The sequence below is a fragment of the Scyliorhinus torazame genome, chromosome 4 (genome assembly GCF_047496885.1).
Source record: "Scyliorhinus torazame isolate Kashiwa2021f chromosome 4, sScyTor2.1, whole genome shotgun sequence".
NCBI classification, from domain to species: Eukaryota; Metazoa; Chordata; class Chondrichthyes; order Carcharhiniformes; family Scyliorhinidae; genus Scyliorhinus; species Scyliorhinus torazame.
Window position 1 is genome coordinate 89,424,814 of NC_092710.1, and position 21,277 is coordinate 89,446,090.

The window sequence follows — 21,277 nt, forward strand, 5'->3', positions numbered from 1 at the left end:
TTGTTCCTTATCGGGGACCACACCGAGGCACCCGTCACTCCCCTATGTTGTCTCCACTGCCCCCAAATCTTCAAAGTCGCCCCCACTACTGGGTTTGTGGTGTATTTTTTCGGGGGGAACGGTAACGGCGCCGTCGCCAGTGCTTTTAAACTTGTTCCCTTACAGGACGCCATCTCCAGCCTTTTCCACGCCGCCCCTTCTTCTTCCCTCATCCACTTACATATCATGGACATGTTGGCGGCCCAATAATAGTCACTCAGACTCGGCAGTGCCGACTACTGCGCTGCAGGAACCCCCTCTTTACCCTAGGGGTCTTTCCAGCCCACACAAAGCTCATAATACTCCTGTCCACTTTCTTGAAAAAGGCCTTTGTAATCAGTATGGGGAGGCACTGAAACACGAAAAGAAACCTCGGGAGGACCACCATTTTAACCGCCTGTACTCTGCCCGCCAATGACAGGGGCACCATGTCCCACCTCTTAAAGTCCTCCTCCATCTGCTCTGCCAGTCGCGTCAAGTTAAGTTTATGCAAGGTTCCTCAGTTCCTGGCCACCTGGATCCCTAGATATCGAAAATCCCTTGCTACTCTCCTCAGCGGCAAATCGTCTATCCCCCTGCCCTGTTCCCCGGGGTGCATCACAAAAAGTTCACTCTTTCCCATATTCAATTTATATCCCGAGAACTCTCCAAACTCCCTGAGTGTCTGCATTATCTCTGGCATCCCCTCCACTGGGTCTGCCACATATAGCAGCAAATCATCCGCATATAATGACACCCGATGTTCCTCTCCTCCTCTGAGCACCCCCCTCCACTTCTTAGAGCCCCTCAGCGCTATGGCCAATGGCTCGATTGCCAACGCGAACAGTAACGGGGACAGGGGGCACCCCTGTCTTGTGCCCCTATGTAATCGGAAATAGTCGGATCGTTGCCTGTTTGTAACCACGCTTCACCGGGGCCCCGTACAGGAGCTGAACCCATCTGATGAACCCCTCTCCAAATCCAAATCTCTTCAGTACCTCCCACAGGTAGTCCCACTCCACTCTATCAAATGCCTTCTCTGCATCCATCGCCACCACTATCTCCGCCTCCCCCTCCGGTGGGGGCATCATCATCACCCCGAGCAACCTTAGTATCTTGGCATTCAATTGCCTCCCTTTAACAAACCCTGTCTGGTCGTCATGTACCACCCCTGGGACACAGTCCTCTATCTTTGTCGCCATCACTTTGGCTAGTAACTTGGCATCTACATTTAGGAGGGAGATGGGCCTGTATGACCCGCACTGCAGCGGGTCTTTGTCTCGCTTCAGGATCAACGATATCGTCGCCTCCGACATTGTCGGGGGTAGTGTCCCCCTTACCTTCGCCTCATTGAAGGTTCTCGTCAGGAGTGGGGCCAGTAGGTCCACATATTTCCTGTAAAATTCCACCGGGAACCCATCTGGTCCCAGGGCCTTTCCTGCCTGCATGTTCCCAATTCCTTTAATCACCCCCTCCACCTCAATCTGCGCTCCCAAACCTGCCACCTCCTGGTCCTCAACCCTCGGGAACTCCAGCTGGTCCAGGAAGTGTATCATTCCCTCTTTCCCCTCTGGGGGTTGGGACTTATACAGCCTCTCATAAAATGACTTAAACACCCCATTCACCCTCCCCGCTCTCTGCTCCATCCTTCCCTCCCCGTCCTTAACTCCTCCGATCTCTCTCACCGCCCCCTCTTCCTAAGTTGTTGGGCCAGCAATCGGCTCGCCTTTTCCCCATATTCGTATTGTATTCCCTGTGCCTTCCTCCACTGCGTCTCCGCCTTACCCGTGGTCAGCAGGTCAAACTCCGTCTGTAGTCTCCGTCTTTCCCTGTATAGCCCTTCATCCGGGGCCTCCGCATATTGCCTATCCACCCTCAGAATCTCTCCAATCAGTCTCTCCCTTTCTTTACCCTCTTGTTTCCCCCTGTGGGCTCATATGGAAATCAGCTCCCCCCTAACCACCGCCTTCAGCGCCTCCCATACTACTCCCACCTGGACCGCTCCATCATCATTGACCTCTAGGTATCTTTCAATACATCCCCTCACCCTTCCACATACCCCCTCGTCCGCCAACAGTCCCATGTCTAATCTCCAAAGTGGGCGCTGCTCCTTCTCCTCTCCTAGATCCAGATCCACCCAATGTGGGGCGTGATCTGAAACGGCTATAGCCGAATATTCCGTTCCTACCACTTTTGGGATCAGCGCCCTTCCTAGGACAAAAAAGTCTATCCGGGAGTATACTTTATGGACGCGGGAGAAGAAGGAAAACTCTTTACTCCTCGGTCTAGCAAATCTCCAGGGATCTACTCCTCCCATCTGCTCCATAAAGCCCTTAAGCACCTTGGCCGCTGCCGGCCTCCTCCCGGTCCTAGATCTGGACCGGTCCAGCCCTGGGTCCAGCACCGTGTTGAAGTCCCCCCCCATTACCAAATTTCCCATCTCCAGGTCCGGGATGCGCCCCAACATACGCTTCATAAAACCCGCGTCATCCCAGTTCGGGGCGTATACGTTCACCAGCACCACCGCCTCACCTTGCAATCTGCCACTCACCATCACGTACCTGCCCCCACTGTCCACCGCTATGGTCTTAGCCTCAAACGACACCCGTTTCCCCACCAGTATTGCCACCCCTCTATTTTTCGTATCTAAGCCTGAGTGGAATACCCGTCCTTTCCTGAATCTGGCCTGATCTGCCAATTTCAGGTGCGTCTCCTGAAGCATAACCACATCCGCCTTCAGTCTCTTTAGGTGCGCAAATACCCTTGCCCTCTTAATCGGCCCATTCAGCCCTCTCACGTTCCACGTGATCAACCGGGTTGGGGGGCCCTTTACCGCCCCCCCCATCGTCGACTAGCCATCCCCTTTTTTAAACCAGCTCCTCAACCGGGTCCCACGCACCCGTTTGTCCCACAGACGGCGCCCTCCCGTCCCGACCATCCCATCCTGTATTAGCTCCCCCTTACCCTCAGCAGCAGCAACCCAGTTAATCCCCCCCCCCCCCCCGCTAGATTCCCTCCTAGCTTGATTGCTCCCCCCATATTGCTTCCGGGAGTCAGCAAACTCTGGCTGACCTCGGCTTCCCCCGTTTACCCTTGGCCTCCCTGCGTGTGAGGCCCCCTTCCTTCCTGCGCCCACTTTCCCCGCCGCAATTTCCATAGCGCGGGAAAAAAAAACCGCGCTTCCGTCTCGGCCCCGCCCCTAGTGGCGCAGCTCCCTCTCCCCTTCCCTGTCCCCCTCCCCACCGGCGCCCACATTTCTTTGTGTGTCCCCCCTCAGGGGGGGGGGGAATTCTCCCGTCTAACATTCTTACAGATAAACCCTCCCCCTTGCCCCCTTTGCATTTCTTTGCCACCATCTCGCTACTTCTTTCCAAGCATCAATTCCTCAAATCTAGTCCAACTCCTCTGCCGTCTCAAAGTAGTGGTGTTTGCCCTGGTGTGTAACCCACTGTCTTGCCGCTGCAGCATTCCAAATTTTACTTTCGTCCTGTGGAGCACTGCCTTGGCCCGATTGAAACTCGCCCTCCTTCTCGCCACCTCCGCACTCCAATCTTGATACAGGCGGATCACCGCGTTCTCCCACCTGCTACTCCGTGTCTTCTTAGCCCATCTCAGGACCATCTCCCTGTCCTTGTAGCGGTGGAACCTCACCACTATTGCTCGCGGTATTTCCCTTGCCTTTGGTCTTCTCACGAGGACCCGGTATGCTCCCTCCACTTCCAGGGGGCCCGTCGGGGCCTCAGCTCCCATTAAAGTATGGAGCATCGTACTCACATACGCCCCAACATCAGCTCCCTCTGTCCCTTCGGGAAGACCCAAAATCCTTAGATTCTTCCTCCTCAAGCTATTTTCCAGGGCTTCCGGCCTTTCTCTGCACCTCTTATGTAGTGCCAAGTCCTGTATCTCGTCTTCATTCTCGGCTGCCTTTACCTTCACTCCACGGAGCTCCATCGCCTGGGTCTTTTGCGTCTCCTTCAATCCCTCAATCGGCAGCAACATCGGCGCCAGCACCTCCTTCTTGAGCTCCTCCACACATCGTCGGAGGAACTCCTGCTGTTCCGGGCCCCATACCATCTGGGCTCCCTCAGCCGCCATCTTGCTTCTCCCTTCTCTTCTCTGCCGTTGCTCCAGAGGATCCTCCGCAATCTGGCCACTACTATCGCTTCTTTCCATCCACACGCAGCGGGACTCCTTCCTTTGTCGCCTCACACTGGGTTTGGCCGTAAAAAATTTCCGTTGGGGCTCCCGATAAGAGCCCAAAAGTCCGTTGAAACGGGAGGTGCCGAAACGTGCGGCTTAGCTGGTCATCGCCGCAACCGAAGTCTAATCACCTTTGTTTAAGCACAAAACACTAGTGTTTGATTTTACCTTCTCACCCTCCATCTGTATTTTAAATTCCACCATATTGTGATCGCTCCTTCCGAGAGGATCCCTAACTATGAGATCAATATTAATCAATCCTGTCTCATTACACAGGACCAGATCTAGGATCGCTTGTTCCCTCATAGGTTCCATTACATACCGTTCTCGGAAACTATCGCGGATACATTCTATAAACTCCTCCTTAAGGCTGCCTTGACCGACCTGGTTAAACCAAATGACATGTACTTTAAAATCCCCCATGATAACTGCTGCACCATTTCTACATGCATCAGTTATTTCTTTGTTTATTGCCTGCCCCACCATAATGTTACTATTTGGTGGTCTATAGACTACTCCTATCAGTGACTTTTTCGCCTTACTATTCCTGATTTCCACCCAAATGGATTCAACTTTATCCTCCATAACACCAATATCATCCCTCACTACTGCCCGGATGTCATCCTTAAATAACAGAGCTACATCACCTCCCTCTGTCCTTCCGAATAGTTTGATACCCTTGGATATTTAACTCCCAGTTGTGACCAGCCTTTTACCATGTTTCAATATGGCCACTAAATCATAGTATTTCACGATGATTTGCGCCATCAACTCATTTACCATATTCCGAATACTACGAGCATTCAGGTAAAATACCCTTATGTTGGCTTTTATACCTCCGGTTTGTATCTTCACATCTCTATCAGTAACCTCTCCTAAGTTATTTTTCCTTTTAACTTTTCTCCTAATTTTTCTTATCGTTGAATCCATATCTTCATGTAATAACCTGCTTCTTCGCTTTCCATTGATGTTTTTACTTCCCGTTTTCTTCCTTTTAGTATTACTGGGCCTATTCACTGAGCTCTCCTCCATCACTGTACCTTGTACTGTGGCCCTTTTTGATTTTTGACTATGGCTTCTCTGCCTTACACTTTCCCCCTTGCTGCCTTTTTTTTTCTGTTCCCATTTTAATTCCCTCCGCCTTCCTGCATTGGTTCCCATCCCCCTGCCCCATTAGTTTAACCCTCCCCAACAGCAAAGACCAAAGAAAAGGACAGCACAGGAACAAGCCTTCAACCCTCCAAACCTGTGCCGACCATACTGCCCGTCTAAACTAAAATCTTCTACACTTTCGGGGTCCGTATCCCTCTATTCCCATCCTATTCATGTATTTGTCTCCTTGTTTTGCTTTGTAATGTCATTTAAATGTTGAGATTTCCACAATCTCAACATTCCACAAATTTCCGGAAGCTTATGAAATGCATTTCTTTCGCAGGTGAAGCTGTGGTATGATAAAGTCGGTCACCAGCTGATAGTTAATGTATTACAAGCCACGGAACTCCCTTCCCGAGGGGAAGGACGGCCCAGGAATCCCTATGTAAAAATGTACTTCCTTCCAGATCGAAGGTGAGAATCTCTTTTTAACAATGTTTCCTGATTTCTTTTTGCATCTCTTTGTTTTTCTGAGCAGTTGGAGTGACTATCTTAATAATTTCAGACAAGTCCACGTCCCTTCCTTAACTAATCCCAAACAAAAATTGATCGGTGCAACATCAAAGAAATATTTGTGGTAAATCATGAGCTAATTAGATGTAGGCATGGTCGTTGAGGACGAGGGAACATTTATCACCACTAACTCACAATCACAGAATTGTTATGGCACTGTACGAGGTCATTCTGCCTATTAAATCTGTGCTGACTCTTCATAGAAAATCCAGTCAGTACAACTCCCAACTTTCCCCTCCAGCTTTATTTCCCCCTACTACCTCACAGTTTCCTTTGGAAATCATTGTTTGTTTCTGGTGTGCTTCTTGTGGCAGTGAATTTTGAATCACCTGCTGTTCAAAAATGTTCTTCCTCACATTCCCTTTGCATCTCTTGTCGAAAACCAGAAAACTGGCACAATGTGAACAGCTTTTCTTTGTCCAACTTATCCAAACCTGCCGTGACCTCAATCAAATCTCCCCTCAATCTCCATTGCTCTGAGGAGAATTACCCCAGTTTCTGCAATCCTAACCTTGTCACTAAAATCCCTCACACTGGAACCATACTGCTAAATCTCCTCCGTACCTTCTCACGGATCTTCACATTCTAAAGCATGGTGACCAGAGCTGGACGTAGTACTACAGTTGTGGTCGAACCAGACATTTATGAAGCTCAGCACAACTTTCCTGATTTCGTACTCAATCCCTCTATTTATGAAGCTTATCTGTTTTAATCGCACATTTGATTGGAGGTAATTATTTCAACTAAGATTCCCGCACTGCGTATCTTTAAGGACTTTGGATGTATTATTCCTCTCAGCATCAGTATTGTAAATGATGGCACTGGGAAGGATATAAACACTCACCTCTGTATGAGATTGATCAGGATCGAGAGCAGCACAAGGTCATCATACGTTATTTTTTTTTGAATAAATTTAGAGTACCCAATTCATTTTTTCCAATTAAGGAGCAATTTAGCGTGTCCAATCCACCTAGCTTGCACATTTTTGGGTTGTGGGGGCGAAACCCACGCAAACATGGGGAGAATGTGCAAACTCCACACGGACAGTGACCCAGAGCCGGGATCGCAACTGGGACCTCGGCGCTGTGAGGCCGCAGTGCTAACCCACTGCGCCACCGTGCTGCCCTCACCATACGTTATTGAGTTCCATTACTTCACCATGGGTCCCATGGTGACCTTGCATTCAGTGAAGTTTAACAATTTGTGTTGTGAGAAGAGGGTGTGTCTGAGCTTTTGTGGGCCCAATGTCCTGAAGGACACACATTCTGTAAGGGAGGATCATCCAGGAGAATTCCTGTTGTTCCTCTTCGCCTTCTCTGTTCCAAGAAAATCAACTCCAACTCCTCTAGTCTGTCCCTGTGTGACCCCTCAGCTCTGCAACTATTCTGATACATTTCTCCCATGAAGTGTTTTTTTTAACAACTATATTAGTTTAACAACTGTTTCAAAGCATCCTGTCATCTTTAAACATTTTTGTAGGTGAAATTAAGTGTCTAAATTTGTGAGGTATCATTAATGGTTATCTATCAGATTTTCATAAAACACAATTGATTCAATCATGTTCTTTAAGAAATGAAAATGGGTTTGTCCTTTCTGTGACTCCAGACTCACAGGAATGTGCTTGACTCTAAATGCCCTCTGAGCAACCCGCTTTGCTTTCACCAGAACATTCTCAGGGGCAATTATGAAAGGTGAACTGATATTATTGTTTCCAACAACACTCACATCCCATGAATGTTATTCCAATTTACATGGGAAGCAAGGTTGACCTCATCGAATAATGACTCAACATCATATCTCCTCAAAACACCGTTAATAAAGACTCTAGGTCGTTTATGTACCAGTGTTCCACTGATGCTCATCCAGCTGCACGATTGGGAGGATCTGTTAGTCGGGCTGTGCAATTGAGAGGATCCGTTAGTCCTTCTGTGGGATTGAGAGGATCCGGTAGTCCAGCTATTAGCGAGAGACAGCACGGTTTGTATTAGCGAGAGGCAGCACGGGTCGTATTAGCGAGAGGCAGCACGGTTTTGTGAAGGGGAGGTCGTGTCTCACTAACTTGATAGAGTTTTTCGAGGAGGTCACAAAGGTGATTGATGCAGGTAGGGCAGTGGATGTTGTCTATATGGACTTCAGTAAGGCCTTTGACAAGGTACCTCATTGGCAGACTGGTACAAAAGGTGAAGTCACACGGGATCAGGGGTGAGCTGGCAAAGTGGATACAGAACTGGCTAGGTCATAGAAGGCAGAGAGTAGCAATGGAAGGATGCTTTTCTGATTGGAGGGCTGTGACGAGTGGTGTTCCGCAGGGATCAGTGCTGGGACCTTTGCTGTTCGTAGTATAGATAAATGATTTGGAGGAAAATGTAACTGGTCTGATTGGTAAGTTTGCAGACAGCACAAAGGTTGGTGGAATTGTGAATAGTGATGAGGACTGTCAGAGGATACAGCAGGATTTAGATTGTTTAGAGACTTGGGCGGAGAGATGGCAGATGGAGTTTAATCCGGACAAATGTGAGGTAATGCATTTTGGAAGGTCTAATGCAGGTAGGGAATATACAGTGAATGGTAGAACCCTCAAGAGTATTGAGAGTCAGAGAGATCTAGGTGTACAGGTCCACAGGTCACTGAAAGGGGCAACACAGGTGGAGAAGGTAGTCAAGAAGGCATACGGCATGCTTGCCTTCATTGGCCGGGGCATTGAGTATAAAAATTAGCAAGTCATGTTGCAGCTGTATAGAACCTTAGTTAGGCCACACTTGGAGTATAGTGTTCAATTCTGATCGCCACATACCAGAAGGATGTGGAGGCTTTAGAGAGGGTGCAGAAGAGATTTATCAGGATGTTGCCTGGTATGGAGGGCATTAGCTATGAGGTTGAATAAACTCGGTTTGTTTTCACTGGAACGACGGAGGTTGAGGGGCAACCTGATAGAGGTCTACAAAATTATGAGGGGCATAGACAGAGTGGATAGTCAGAGGCTTTTCCCCAGGGTAGAGGGGTCAATTACTAGGGGGCATAGGTTGATGGTGCGAGGGGCAAGGTTTAGAGGAGATGTACGAGGCACGTTTTTTACACGGAGGGTAGTGGTTGCCTGGAACTCGCTGCCGGAGGAGGTGGTGGAAGCAAGGACGACAGTGACGTTTAAGGGACATCTTGACAAATACATGAATAGGATGGGAATAGATGGATACGGACCCCGGAAGTGCAGAATATTTTAGTTTAGACAGGCAGCACAGGGAGGGCCGAAGGGCCTGTTCCTGTGCTGTACTTTTCTTTGTTCTTTGTTCTATGAGATTGGAAGGATCCTTTGGTCTAGATGTGGGTTTGTGAGATCGATTAGTCCAGCTGTGGGATTGGGAGGATAAGTCCAGTCAGCTTAACGTCTGTCATTGGGAAAGTGTTCGAGTCCATTATAAAGCATATAACAGCAGAGTTTTGAGAAATAGATATTATAATCACCCAAAGTCAGCATGGCTTCATGAAGGGGAAATTGAGCAGAACAAATTCATTAGAAATCTTTGAGGTGATAATGAGCAGGATAGATGAAGGGGAACCAGTGGATGTAATATACTTGGATTTCCAAAACGTGTTGATAAGGTACTGCACAAAAGGTTATTTAATGAGATAAGGGTGCATGGGTTTGGGAGTAGTATATTAGCATGGTTACAGGATTGGCTAACTGATAGAAGACAGAGTTGTATAAAAGGGATATTTTCAGATTGGCAACCTGGAAGTAGTGGAGTGCTGGGGCCACAATTATTTACAATAAAGACTAATGACTTGGACGAGGGAAGTGAACGCATTTTTGCCAAGTTTGCGGATCGGTGGGAAGGCAATGATGAGGATACGCAAAGAGTCTATAGAGGGATATAAACAGGTTAGTTGAGTGGGCAAAAACATGGCAGATGGAAAATGAGAAGTTAAGCACTTTGATAGGAAAAAGAAAGGAGCTGAATATTATTTAAATGAAGAAAGACTGCCGAAAACTGCAGCACAGAGGGATTTGGGGGTCCTCGAGTATAAATCAGAACGCGCTAGCATGCAAGTTTAGCAGGTAAATAAGAAGACAAATGGAATGTTGACCTTTCTTTCAAATGGAATGGAGTATAAAAATAGGGAAGTCCTGCTAAAACTATACAAGGCACCAGTTAGACCACTGCTGGAATACTGTGAACAGTTTTAGTCCCTGTATCTAAGGGAAGATATACTGGCATTGAAAGCAGTCCAGAGAAGGTTCACTCGTTGATCCCGGGTATGGAGGGATTTTTTTATGAGGAGAGGTTAAATAGGTTGGGCCTGTAGTCAATGGAGTTTGGAAGAATGAGAGATGACCTTACTAATTCTCAGGGAGCTTGACAGGACCAGAGGGCATAATCTCAGAGTAAGAGATCGTCCATTTAAGACATAGATGAGGAGGAATTTCTTCTCTGAGGGCAGTGAATCTGTGGAATTCTTTACCGCAGAGGGCTGCAGAGGCTGGGTCGTTAAGTGTGTACTAAGGCTGAGTTAGATAGATATTTAATCAGTACGGGAATCAAGGGTTATGAAGACAAAGTGGGGAAGTGGAGTTGAGGACTATATCAGAGCAGCCATGGTCTCATTGAATGGCGGAGCATACTTGATGGATCGAATGGTCTACTTCTGCTGCTACATCTTATGGTCTTATGGTTTGTGGGATGGGGAGGCTCATTTAATTGAGCTTTTGGATTGGGAGGATCTGTCAGTTCATTAAATCCAGCTGTGGGATTGGGAAGATGCATTTGTCGAGCTGTGGGATTAGTAGAATAATTTATCGTAGAATCATGGAATTCCTGCATTGCAGAAAGGGGCCATTCAGCGCATTGAGTCTGCACCCACCCTCCAAAAGAGCACCCTACACTTTTGGGCAGCACGGTAGCACAATTGATTAGCACTGTGGCTTCACAGCGCCAGGGTCCCAGGTTCAATTCCCCGCTGGGTCACTGTCTGTGCGGAGTCTGCACGTTCTCCCCGTGTCTGCATGGGTTTCCTCCGGGTGCTCTGGTTTCCTCCCACAGTCCAAAGACGTGCAGGTTAGGTGGATTGGCCATGATAAATTGCCCTTCGTGTCCAAAAAAAGGTGAGGAAGGGTTATTGGGTTACGGGAAATGAGGACTTAAGTGGGTCGGTGCAGACTCGATGAGCCGAATGGCCTCCTTCTGCACTGTATGTTCCATGTTCTATGTACGTTGGCCCACTCCACCACCCCATCCCCACAACCCCACCTAAAGGGGCAATTTAGCATGGCCAATCCACCTAACCTGCACATCTTTGGACTGTGGGAGGAAGCCGGAGCACCCGGAGGAAACCCACACTGACATGGGGAGAGCGTGCAAACTCTGCACAGACAGTTACCTAAAGTCGGAATTGAACCCGGGCCCCTGGTGCTGTGAGGCAGCAGTGCTAACTGTGCTGCCCTGAGCTAGGGATTTGTGGATCATTTAATCAAACAGTGGGAATAATGGTATCATTGAATCGAGCTGTGGAATTGGGAATGATCCGTCAGTCGAGCTGGATGAGTGTGTGTGTGAGAGGAGGATGAGTGTGTGTGTGAGAGAGGAGGATGAGTGTGTGTGAGAGGAGGATGAGTGTGCATGTGAGAGAGGAGGATTTGTGTGTGTGAGAGAGGAGGATGAATGTGTGTGTGTGTAAGAGAGGAAGATGAGTGTGTGTGTGGGGAAGAGAGGACAATGAGTGTGTGTGTGTGGAAGGGAGGAGGATGAGTGTGTGTGTGTGAGTGAGAGGAGGATGAGTGTGTGTGAGAGAGCAGGATGAGTCTGTGAGAGAGAGGGGGATGAGTGTGTGTGAGAGAAGGGGATGAGTGTGTGTGAGCGAGGGGGATGAGTGTGGAAGAGAGAGAGCAGGATGAGTGTGTGTGTGTAAGAGAGGAGGATGGGTGTGTATGTGCGAGCGAGTGGAGGATGAATGTGTGAGAGAGCAGGATGAGTGTTTGTGCGAGAGGAGGATGAGTGTGTGTGAGAGGGGAGGATGTGTGTGTGTGAGAGAGGAGGATGAGTGTGTGTGTGTGGAAGAGAGGACAATGAGTATGTGTGTGTGGAAGGGAGGAGGATGAGTGTGTGTGTGAGTGAGAGAGGAGGATGAGTGTGTGTGAGAGAGCAGGATGAGTCTGTGAGAGAGAGGGGGATGAGTGTGTGTGGGAGAGAGGGGGATGAGTGTGTCTGAGTGAGAGGAGGATGAGTGTGCATGAGAGCAGGATGAATCTGTGAGAGAGGGGGATGAGTGTGTGTGGGAGAGAGAGGGATGAGTGTGTGAGAGAGAGAGCAGGATGAGTGTGTGTGTGAGAGCAGGATGAGCCTGCGAGAGAGAGGGGGATGGGTGTGTGTGAGAGAGAGCAGGATGAGTGTGTGTGTAAGAGAGGAGGATGGGTGTGTGTGTGCGAGCGAGTGGAGGATGAATGTGTGAGAGAGCAGGATGAGTGTGTGAGCGAGAGGGGGATGAGTGTGTGTGAGAGAGGGGGATGTGTGTGAGAGAGAGAGCAGGATGAGTGTGTGTGTAAGAGAGGAGGATGGGTGTGTGAGAGAGAGAGCAGGATGAGTGTGTGTGTGAGAGAGGAGGATCGGTGTGTGTGAGAGAGGAGGATGAGTGTGTGTGAGAGAGAGGGGGATGAGTGTGTGAGTGCGAGAGGAGGATGAGTGTGTGTGAGAGAGCAGGATGAGTCTGTGAAAGAGAGGGGGATGAGTGTGTGACCAAGAAGGTAGATGAGGGCAGTGCAGTAGACGTTGTCTACATGGACTTTAGCAAAGCCTTTGACAAGGTACCGCATGGTAGGTTGTTGCAGAAGGTTAAAGCTCACGGGATCCAGGGTGAGGTTGCCAATTGGATTCAAAATTGGCTGGACGACAGAAGGCAGAGGGTGGTTGTAGAGGGCTGTTTTTCAAACTGGAGGCCTGTGGCCAGTGGTGTGCCTCAGGGATCAACAGCGGGGGGTAACAACAGCGATTTTCCAATCCTCTGGGACTTTCCCTGACTCCAGTGACTTTTGAAAGATCATAACTAACGCCTCCACTATTTCTTCAGCTATCTCCTTTAGAACTCTAGGATGTAGCCCATCTGGGCCCGGGGATTTATCAATTTTTAGACCTCTAAGTTTCTCTCGCACTTTCTCCTTTCTGATGGCTACCATATTCAACTCTGTCCCCTGACTCTCCTGAATTGTTGGGATATTACTCATGTCTTCTACTGTGAAGACTGACGCAAAGTACGTATTTAGTTCCTCAGCTATTTCCTTGTCTCCCATCACTAGATTACCAGCATCATTTTGGAGCGGCCCAATGATAACTTTTGCCTCCCGTTTGTTTTTAATGTATTTAAAGAAACTTTTACTATCATTCCTAATGTTACTGGCTAGCCTACCTTCATAATTGATCCTCTCTTTCCTTATTTCTCTCTTTGTTATCCTCTGTTTGTTTTTGTAGCCTTCCCAATCTTCTGACTTCCCACTACTCTTTGCCACATTATAGGCCATGCTAAATTACCCGTAGTGTCCATAAGGGTTGGGAGGGGTTATTGGGTTGCGGGGATAAGGTGGAAGTGAGGGATTAATGTGGGTCGGTGCAGACTCGATGGGCCGAATGGCCTCCTTCTGCACTGTATGTTCTATGTAATCTATGTACTCCCTAACTTCCTTTGTCAGCCATGGCTGCCTAATCCCCCCTCTGATAACCTTTCTTTTCTTTGGGATGAACCTCTGTACTGTGTCCTCAATTACTTCCAGAAACTCCTGCCATTGCTGTTCTACTGTCTTTCCCACTAGGCTCTGCTCCCAGTCGATTTCCGTCAGTTCCTCCCTCATGCCCCTGTAGTTACCTTTATTTAACTGTAACACCTTTACATCTGATTCTACCTTCTTTCTTTCAAATTGGAGATTGAATTCTACCATGTTATGATCACTGCTTCCTAAGTGTTCCCTTACTTTAAGATCTTTAATCAAGTCTGGCTCATTACATAACACTAAGTCCAGAATGGCCTGTTCCCTCGTGGGCTCCATCACAAGCTGTTCCAAAAAGCCCTCCTGTAAACATTCAATGAATTCCCTTTCCTTGGGTCCACTGGCAGCATTATTTACCCAGTCCACCTGCATATTGAAGTCCCCCATGATCACTGTGACCTTGCCTTTGTGACATGCACTTTCTATTTCGTGGTGCATTTTGTGCCCCCGGTCCTGACCACTGTTAGGAGGCCTGTACATAACTCCCATTATGGTTTTTTTGCCTTTGTGGTTCCTCAACTCTACCCACACAGACTCCACATCATCTGACCCTATGTCGTTTAGTGCTATTGATTTAATTTCATTCCTAATTAACAAGGCAACCCCGCCCCCTCTGCCCACCTCTCTGTCTTTTCGATAGGTTGTGAATCCCTGGATGTTTAAATGCCAGTCCTGAACCCCCTGCAACCATGTCTCTGTGATGCCTATCACATCATACCTGCCAGTCACAATCTGGGCCACAAGCTCATCTACCTTGTTCCGTACACTGCGCGCATTTAAATATAGCACCTTTAATTCTCTATTGACCGTCCCTTTTTGTTTTCTTAGTGTGGTGGACCTTGGTTTACTGAGCCTTTCCATACACTGTGTCATATTTTGTGGGATGGGGACAATCGTAATCACTCTTGAGTTTTGTCTGTTCGTGTTTTTTTGTATTCCTAAGCAGCTACGCTCCCCGCTAATTACTTCACCTCTTGGTTCCCTGACTTTCCCTTCCCCCCCAATCTTTAGTTTTTTGTGTTTGTGTAGTCATTGGTGTTACCAGCTGACAATGCTGCAGGTGCCAGGATGCTAGAAAAGTGGCCTCCGCTTTTCTGCTTGACTCCATTGCCGCTACATACTCCTGAGGGCACAAAATTGACTTTGATGTTTTTCAAATTTATATTTCACATTACATTGGTTTCACTTTATTCATGTCTGCATCACTTATTTGTTCGGTTTCGAAAGCTAAATTTACTGCTGTGCCTCATGGTTGGCAAGCTACAGGGGAGTCAAACATTTCTCTCTTGTGGAAGAACAATATTGTGCATTTATGTCACTCTTTATTGACTGTTCATGTTAGTGCCCAGTGCTTTAATCTGTGGGACATGGCTCAGCTGTGCCACCCTTCAGTGCATTGTAAAGGACATTGTCCGAGATCACACTCAGCAAGGATCATTGAAATATTGTGTATCAAAGCTCTGACTCTGCCAGCCAACACCCTGAGAGGGTCACAACTGTGTGTGGCACCGACATCACCCATTAGGTCCCTCATTTTCTTACCCTGACTGACTTTCCATCATGCCTTCCACCCACTGCACCCAGGATGCTCGGCCATTCCCACTTCACTCTTCCACCTTCAGCCCTCCTCTGGATTCTTCCTCCACTTCTCCATGCTCCTGGCTCCACTCCAGAACCCCCTCACAACTGACTCATAAGACCATAAGACATAGGAGCAGAATTAGGCCACTCGGCCCATCGAGTCTGCTCCGCCATTCAATCATGGTTGATATTTTTCTCATCCACATTCTCCTGCCTTCTCCCCATAACCCCTGATCCCCTTATTAATCAAAAACCTATCTATCTCTGTCTTAAATGCCACAGATTCACCACCCTCTGGCTGAAGACATTCCTCCTCATCTCTGTTTTAAAGGATTGTCCCTTTAGTCTGAGATTGTGTTCTCTGGTTCTAGTTTTTCCTTCAAGTGATAACATCCTCTCCTTGTGCACTCTATCCAGGCCTTGTAGTATCCTGTAAGTTTCAATAAGATCCCCTCATCCTTCTAAGCTCCAACGAGTACAGACCCAGAGTCCTCAACCGTTCCTCATATGACAAGCTCTTCATTCCAGGGATCATTCTTGTGAATCTCCTCTGGACCCTTTCCAAGGCCAGCACATCCTTCCATAGATACAGGGCCCAAAACTGCTCAGATTACTCCAAATGGGGTCTGACCAGAGCCTTATATAGTCTCAGAAGTACATCCCTGGTCTTGTATTCTAGCCCTCTCGACATGAATGCTAACATTTGCCTTCCTAACTGCCGACTGAACCTGCACGTTAACATTAAGAGAATCATGAACAAGGACTCCCAAGTCCCTTTGTGCTTCAGATTTCCGAAGCATCTTTCCATTTAGGAAATAGTCTATGCCTCCATTTTGCCTTCCAAAGTGCATACCCTCACACTTTTCGACATTGTATTCCATCTGCCACTTATTTGCCCACTTTCCCAGTCTGTCCAAGTCCTTCTGCAGCCCCCTGCTTCTTCAATACTACCTGTCCCTCTACAGATCTTTGTATCATCTGCAAACTTAGCAACAGTGCCTTCAGTTCCTTCTTCCAGATCATTAATGTATATTGTGAAAAGTTGTGGTCCCAGCACAGACCGCTGGCAGCCATCCTGAAAAAGACCCCTTTATCCCCACTCTCTGCCTTCTGCCAGTCAGCCAATCCTCTAATCATGCCAGGATCTTACCCTAAACACCATGGGCTCTTAACTTATTTAACAGTCTCTTATGTGGCACCTCGTGAATATCTAAATAAATCACGCCCACTTGTTCTCCTTTGTCTAACTTCCTCAAAGAACTCTAACACCCACTACCTTCTGTGTAAAAAAAAAAAAAGCTTCCCTCGCACATCTCCTCTAAACTTTGCACCTTAAACCTTTGTCCCCTAGTAATTGATTCTGACACCCTGGGAAATAGCTTCTGACTCTCCACTCTGTCCATGTCCATCATAATTTTGTAGACTTCTATCAGGTCGCCATTCAACCTGCAGCGTTCTGGTGAGAACAAACCGAGTTTATCCAACCGCTCCTCATAGCTAATGCCCTCCATATCAGGCAACATCCTGGTAAACCTCCTCTGTACCCTCTCCAAAGCCTCCACATCCTTCTGGTAGTGTGGCGACCAGAATTGAACACTATACTCCAAGTGTGGCCTAATTAAGGTTCTATAAAGCTGAAATTGAAATTTTGCATTCCACCTAATTAGGGCACCTCAGACACCACGGGCGGGATTCTCCGACTCCCCGCCGGGTCGGAGAATCGCCGGGGGCTGGCGTGAATCCCGCCCCTGCCGGTTGCTGAATTCTCCGGCACCGGAGATTCAGCAGGGGCGGGAATCGCGCCGCGCCGGTTGGCGCCCCCCCCCGGCGATTCTCCGGCCCGGATGGGCTGAAGTCCCGCTGCTGGAATGCCTGTCCCGCCGGCGTGGATTAAACCACCTCTCTTACCGGCGGGACAAGGCTGCGCGGGTGGGCTCCGGGTCCTGGGGGAGGGGCGCGGGGCGATCTGGTCCCGGGGGGTGCCCCCACGGTGGCCTGGCCCGCGATCGGGGCCCACCGATCCGTGGGCGGACCTGTGCCGTGGGGGCACTCTTTTCCTTCCGCCTTCGCCATGGTCTCCACCATGGTGGAGGCGGAAGAGACCCCCTCCACTGCGCATGTGCGGGGATGCCGTGAGTGGCCACTGACGCTCCCGCGCATGCGCCGCCCGGCAATGTCATTTCCACGCCAGCTGGCGGGGCACCAAAGGCCTTTCCCGCCAGCTGGCAGGTCAGAAATCAGTCCGGCGCGGGCCTAGCCCCTCAAGGTTAGGGCTCGGCCGCTCTAGATGCGGAGGATTCCGCACCTTTGGGGCGGCGCAATGCCGGACTGATTTGCGCCGTTTTTGGCGCCGGTCGGCAGACATCACGCCGATTACGGAGAATTTCGCCCCACATTTCCCAATCTTCTTGCTCCATAAAGTCTGTCCCAGTCTGTCCATGTGTTTTTGATTCCTAAGTCCCAATTTCTAATGTAAATTGTGAACAGCAGTGGTCCCAGCTCTGATCTTTGTGGAACACCACTTCTCAGCTTCTGCCACTTTGATAAATGTCCTTTATTTTTACTTTGATTTTTGTCTTGAAGTCAGACAGAAATCCATTCTGCCACTTGTCCCCTGACTCCACATTCTCTGATCTTATTCATTATTCTATAATGGGGCCTTATTGAAAGCCTTTTGAAAATCCCGATTAAGTTGTATCTACTACATTGCCAGGGCATACTCTCTCCCTTACCTCCTCAAAAAATTAAACATGATCGGTCAGTAAGAATTTCCCTTGTGAAATTTATGCAGCCTATCCATTGTTATATGTCTCATTCCTAGATGATCTTCTGTTCTCCTCTTTACTAGAGATTCCGTTATTCTTCTGACCACTCGCTAAACAGAATCGGCTATAATTCTCCGGAACTGTTCCGTTCTTAAATATAGGAATTCTCAGTCCCGTCGTGCTGCATCTTTTACCACCTATTATTGAATAGGTGAAGCAATGCCTTTGCTATCTCTTCCCCAGATTTTTTTCACAATATGTGGATGCAATCTACAATAGCAGGAACTCCAGGCGATCATCAGCAGATAACAAGACATAGAATCATAGAATTTACAGTGCAGAAGGAGACCATTCGGCCCATCGGGTCTGCACCGGCCTTTGGAAAGAGCACCCTACTTAAGCCCACAGCTCCACGCTATCCCCGTTACCCAGTAATCCCACCTAACCTTTTTGGATACTAAGGGCAATTTATCATGGCCAATCCACCTAACCTGCACATCTTTGGACTGTGCGAGGAAACCAGAGCACCCGGAGGAAACCCACGCAGACACGGGGAGAACGTGCAGACTCTGCACAGTCAGTGACCCAAGCGGGAATCGAACGTGGGACCCTGGAGCGTGAAGCAACAGTACTAACCACTGTGCTACCGTGCCGCCCCCGATAGTTTATTTTGAGGCAACAAATATTAACATAAAGCATATAGGAACATTACAATACCAGCCAGCGACTCCAACTCTCCTCCTGAATTTGTTCTGCCGGTTTTATAGGCCCCAGCCTGCTGGATACGCTGACCATGACGTGGCCTCTGAGGTTTGCCGAGACCTTGGTTGGGGAGGTCACATGACCCCCAATGTCCGCTGCAACATCCTTACACCCTCAGTCCACTAGTACCTACTCCCAGGTACTGGAGATCTTAGTCTCAATCGCTCAGCATATCTGGGGGGCCTCCATTTGCGTTGGGAGCGATAAACCCATATGACACCAGGTCTGCCTTGGCGAGTACAAACGCACAGTCTCAGCTAGGTCAATTTCCAAAGTTCCTTATGAAAACTGGGTCATTTATTTTAAATGATCTCTCTGCCCTCGATGAGCCACGGTTACTTTTTTGGAGATCTTGCCTGGACTCCACTCTCCCCCACCAAATTCAGGGAGATCAGGCTCAGTAAGTTCATCAGCCCATCAGCATCTCCTTTGGGACAACTCCCATCGTGGAATGTGGGGTAATCCTATACAACAATAAAATCAAAACTTTCAAAGAGTTACCTGAAAAGGAAGAATGTGCAGGGTTACGAGGAGAAGGTGGGGAAAAGGCACAAAGTTAATTTCTCATTCTGTGATTCTATGATTATATCCACAGAAAAGTTACAGCACAGAAAGAGGCTATTCAGCCCATTGTGTCTGTGCCAGCCAAAAATAGAAAAAAAGTAACTAGCCGCTCATTTTAATCTCTCTTTCCAACACCTGGGGCGGGATTCTCCAACCTCCTGCCGGGTCGGAGAATCGCCGGGGGCTGGCGTGAATCCCGCCCCCACCGGTTGCCGAATTCTCCGGCACCGGATATTCGACGGGAGCGGGAATCGCACCGGTCGGCGGGGCCCTCCCAGCGATTCTCCGGCCCGCGATGGGCCGAAGTCCCGCTGCTGGAATGCCTGTCCAGCCGGCGTGGATTAAACCACCATTCTTACCGGCGGGACAAGGTAGCAGGCTCTGGGGTCCTGGGGGGTGCGTGGGCCGATCTGGCCCCAGGGGGTGCCCCACAGTGGCCTGGCCTGCAATCGGGCCCACCGATCCGCAGGCGGACCTGTGCCGTGGGGGCACTCTTTTTCCTCCGCCTCGGCCACAGTTTTCACACCCCCCCTGCGCATGCGCGGGGATTACATCAGCAGCCGCTGACGCTCCCGCGCATACGCCGACTTCCGCCGGCCGGCGAAGACCTTTTGGCCCCGACTGTCGTGGCGCCAAAGGCCTTTCCCGCCGGCTGGCGGCGCGCCAACCACTCCGGCGCGGGGCTAGCCCCTCAAGGTGAGGGCTTGGCCCCTAAAGGTGCGGAGAAATCCACACCTTTGGGGCGGCCCGATGCCGGAGTGGTTCACGCCACTCCATCCCGCCAGGGACCCCCCGCCCCGCCGGGTAGGGAAGGATCCTGCCCCTGATCCGTAACATTGGAGGTTTCAACACTTCAGATGCCGATCCAGGAACCTTTTTAAATGAGTTCAGCATTTTAGCCTCAACCACCAATCAGCCAGTGAATTCCAGACACCCACTGCCCTTGTCCCCTGTAATCCTCCTACCAATCACCTTAAAGCTATGCCGTCTGATAATTGACCCCTCAGACCAGGAGAAATAAGTTTTTCCTGCCTATCCTATCTGTGCCCTTCATAATTTTGTACACCTCAATTAAGCCACCTCTTAGTCTCCTCTGTTCTATGGAAAACTACCTGAATTAATTCAATCTACCCTCACAGCTGCAATTTTTAAGTCCTGGCAACATTCTGCTAAATTTCCTCTGTACTTTCTCCAGAACAATTGTGTCCTTCCTGTAATGTGGTAATGTAATGACCAGAATTGTACTCAAAACTCCAGCTGTGGCCTCACCAGTGTTTTATCCAATTCCATTATTACTTCACTGATGTTTCTGTGATTTTATGCTAAAGACAAGATATGGTGCAATATAGATTTAGTTGGGCACAGCCTAATGTGAGGAAATATAATATAAAGAAGGCTCGCAACGTTATGTGAGTATTGCAGAGGTGGCACGGTGGGTAGCACTGCTGCCTCACCAGGCCAAGGACCCTGGTTCGATTCCAGCCTTGGATGACTGTGTGGAGATAGCAAGTTTCCCCATGTCTGTGTGGGTTTCCTCCAGGTGCTCCGGTTGCCTCCCATAGTCCAAAGATGTGCAAGTTAGGTGGATTTGGTCATGATCAATACGCAGTGGTTACGGGGATGGGTTGGGGGAGGGGGCCGAGGTAGAACGCTCTTTCGGAGGGTCGGTGCAGACTCAATGGGCTGAATGCCCACCTTCCACATTGTAGGGATTCTATGAATTTGAACAATCTGGATTATGAAGTGCTCTGAGTGTATTCAAAATTATAAAAGGATGGAGCATCTTCAACTGAAGCAGAGTGCTTCCAGTGATTGAGGAGGCCTTGGGTAAAATTAGGTAAAACATTTAGGATTCCACATACCATATGTACTTTATGCAAATTATTTATTTTTACTGAACCCATTAATGGTTTCAGCCTTCTTGCTCACCAGTAGAGACAATCACAATTTTGTTTTTATCATAACCTGTTAT

General features: G+C 48.8%; 1 protein-coding gene across 5 annotated transcripts in view; it reads left to right on the forward strand.

Annotated features, from left to right (window-relative positions):
* The window catches only part of rims1a (regulating synaptic membrane exocytosis 1a), a 1,446,068-nt gene that overhangs the window by 1,044,275 nt on the left and 380,516 nt on the right, over positions 1 to 21,277 (forward strand). For all 5 annotated transcript variants that reach the window (XM_072498344.1, XM_072498345.1, XM_072498346.1 and 2 more), the window contains exon 12: positions 5,654 to 5,784. In XM_072498344.1, the coding sequence (XP_072354445.1) occupies positions 5,654 to 5,784 (131 nt within the window). The remainder of the gene's footprint in view (positions 1 to 5,653; positions 5,785 to 21,277) is intronic.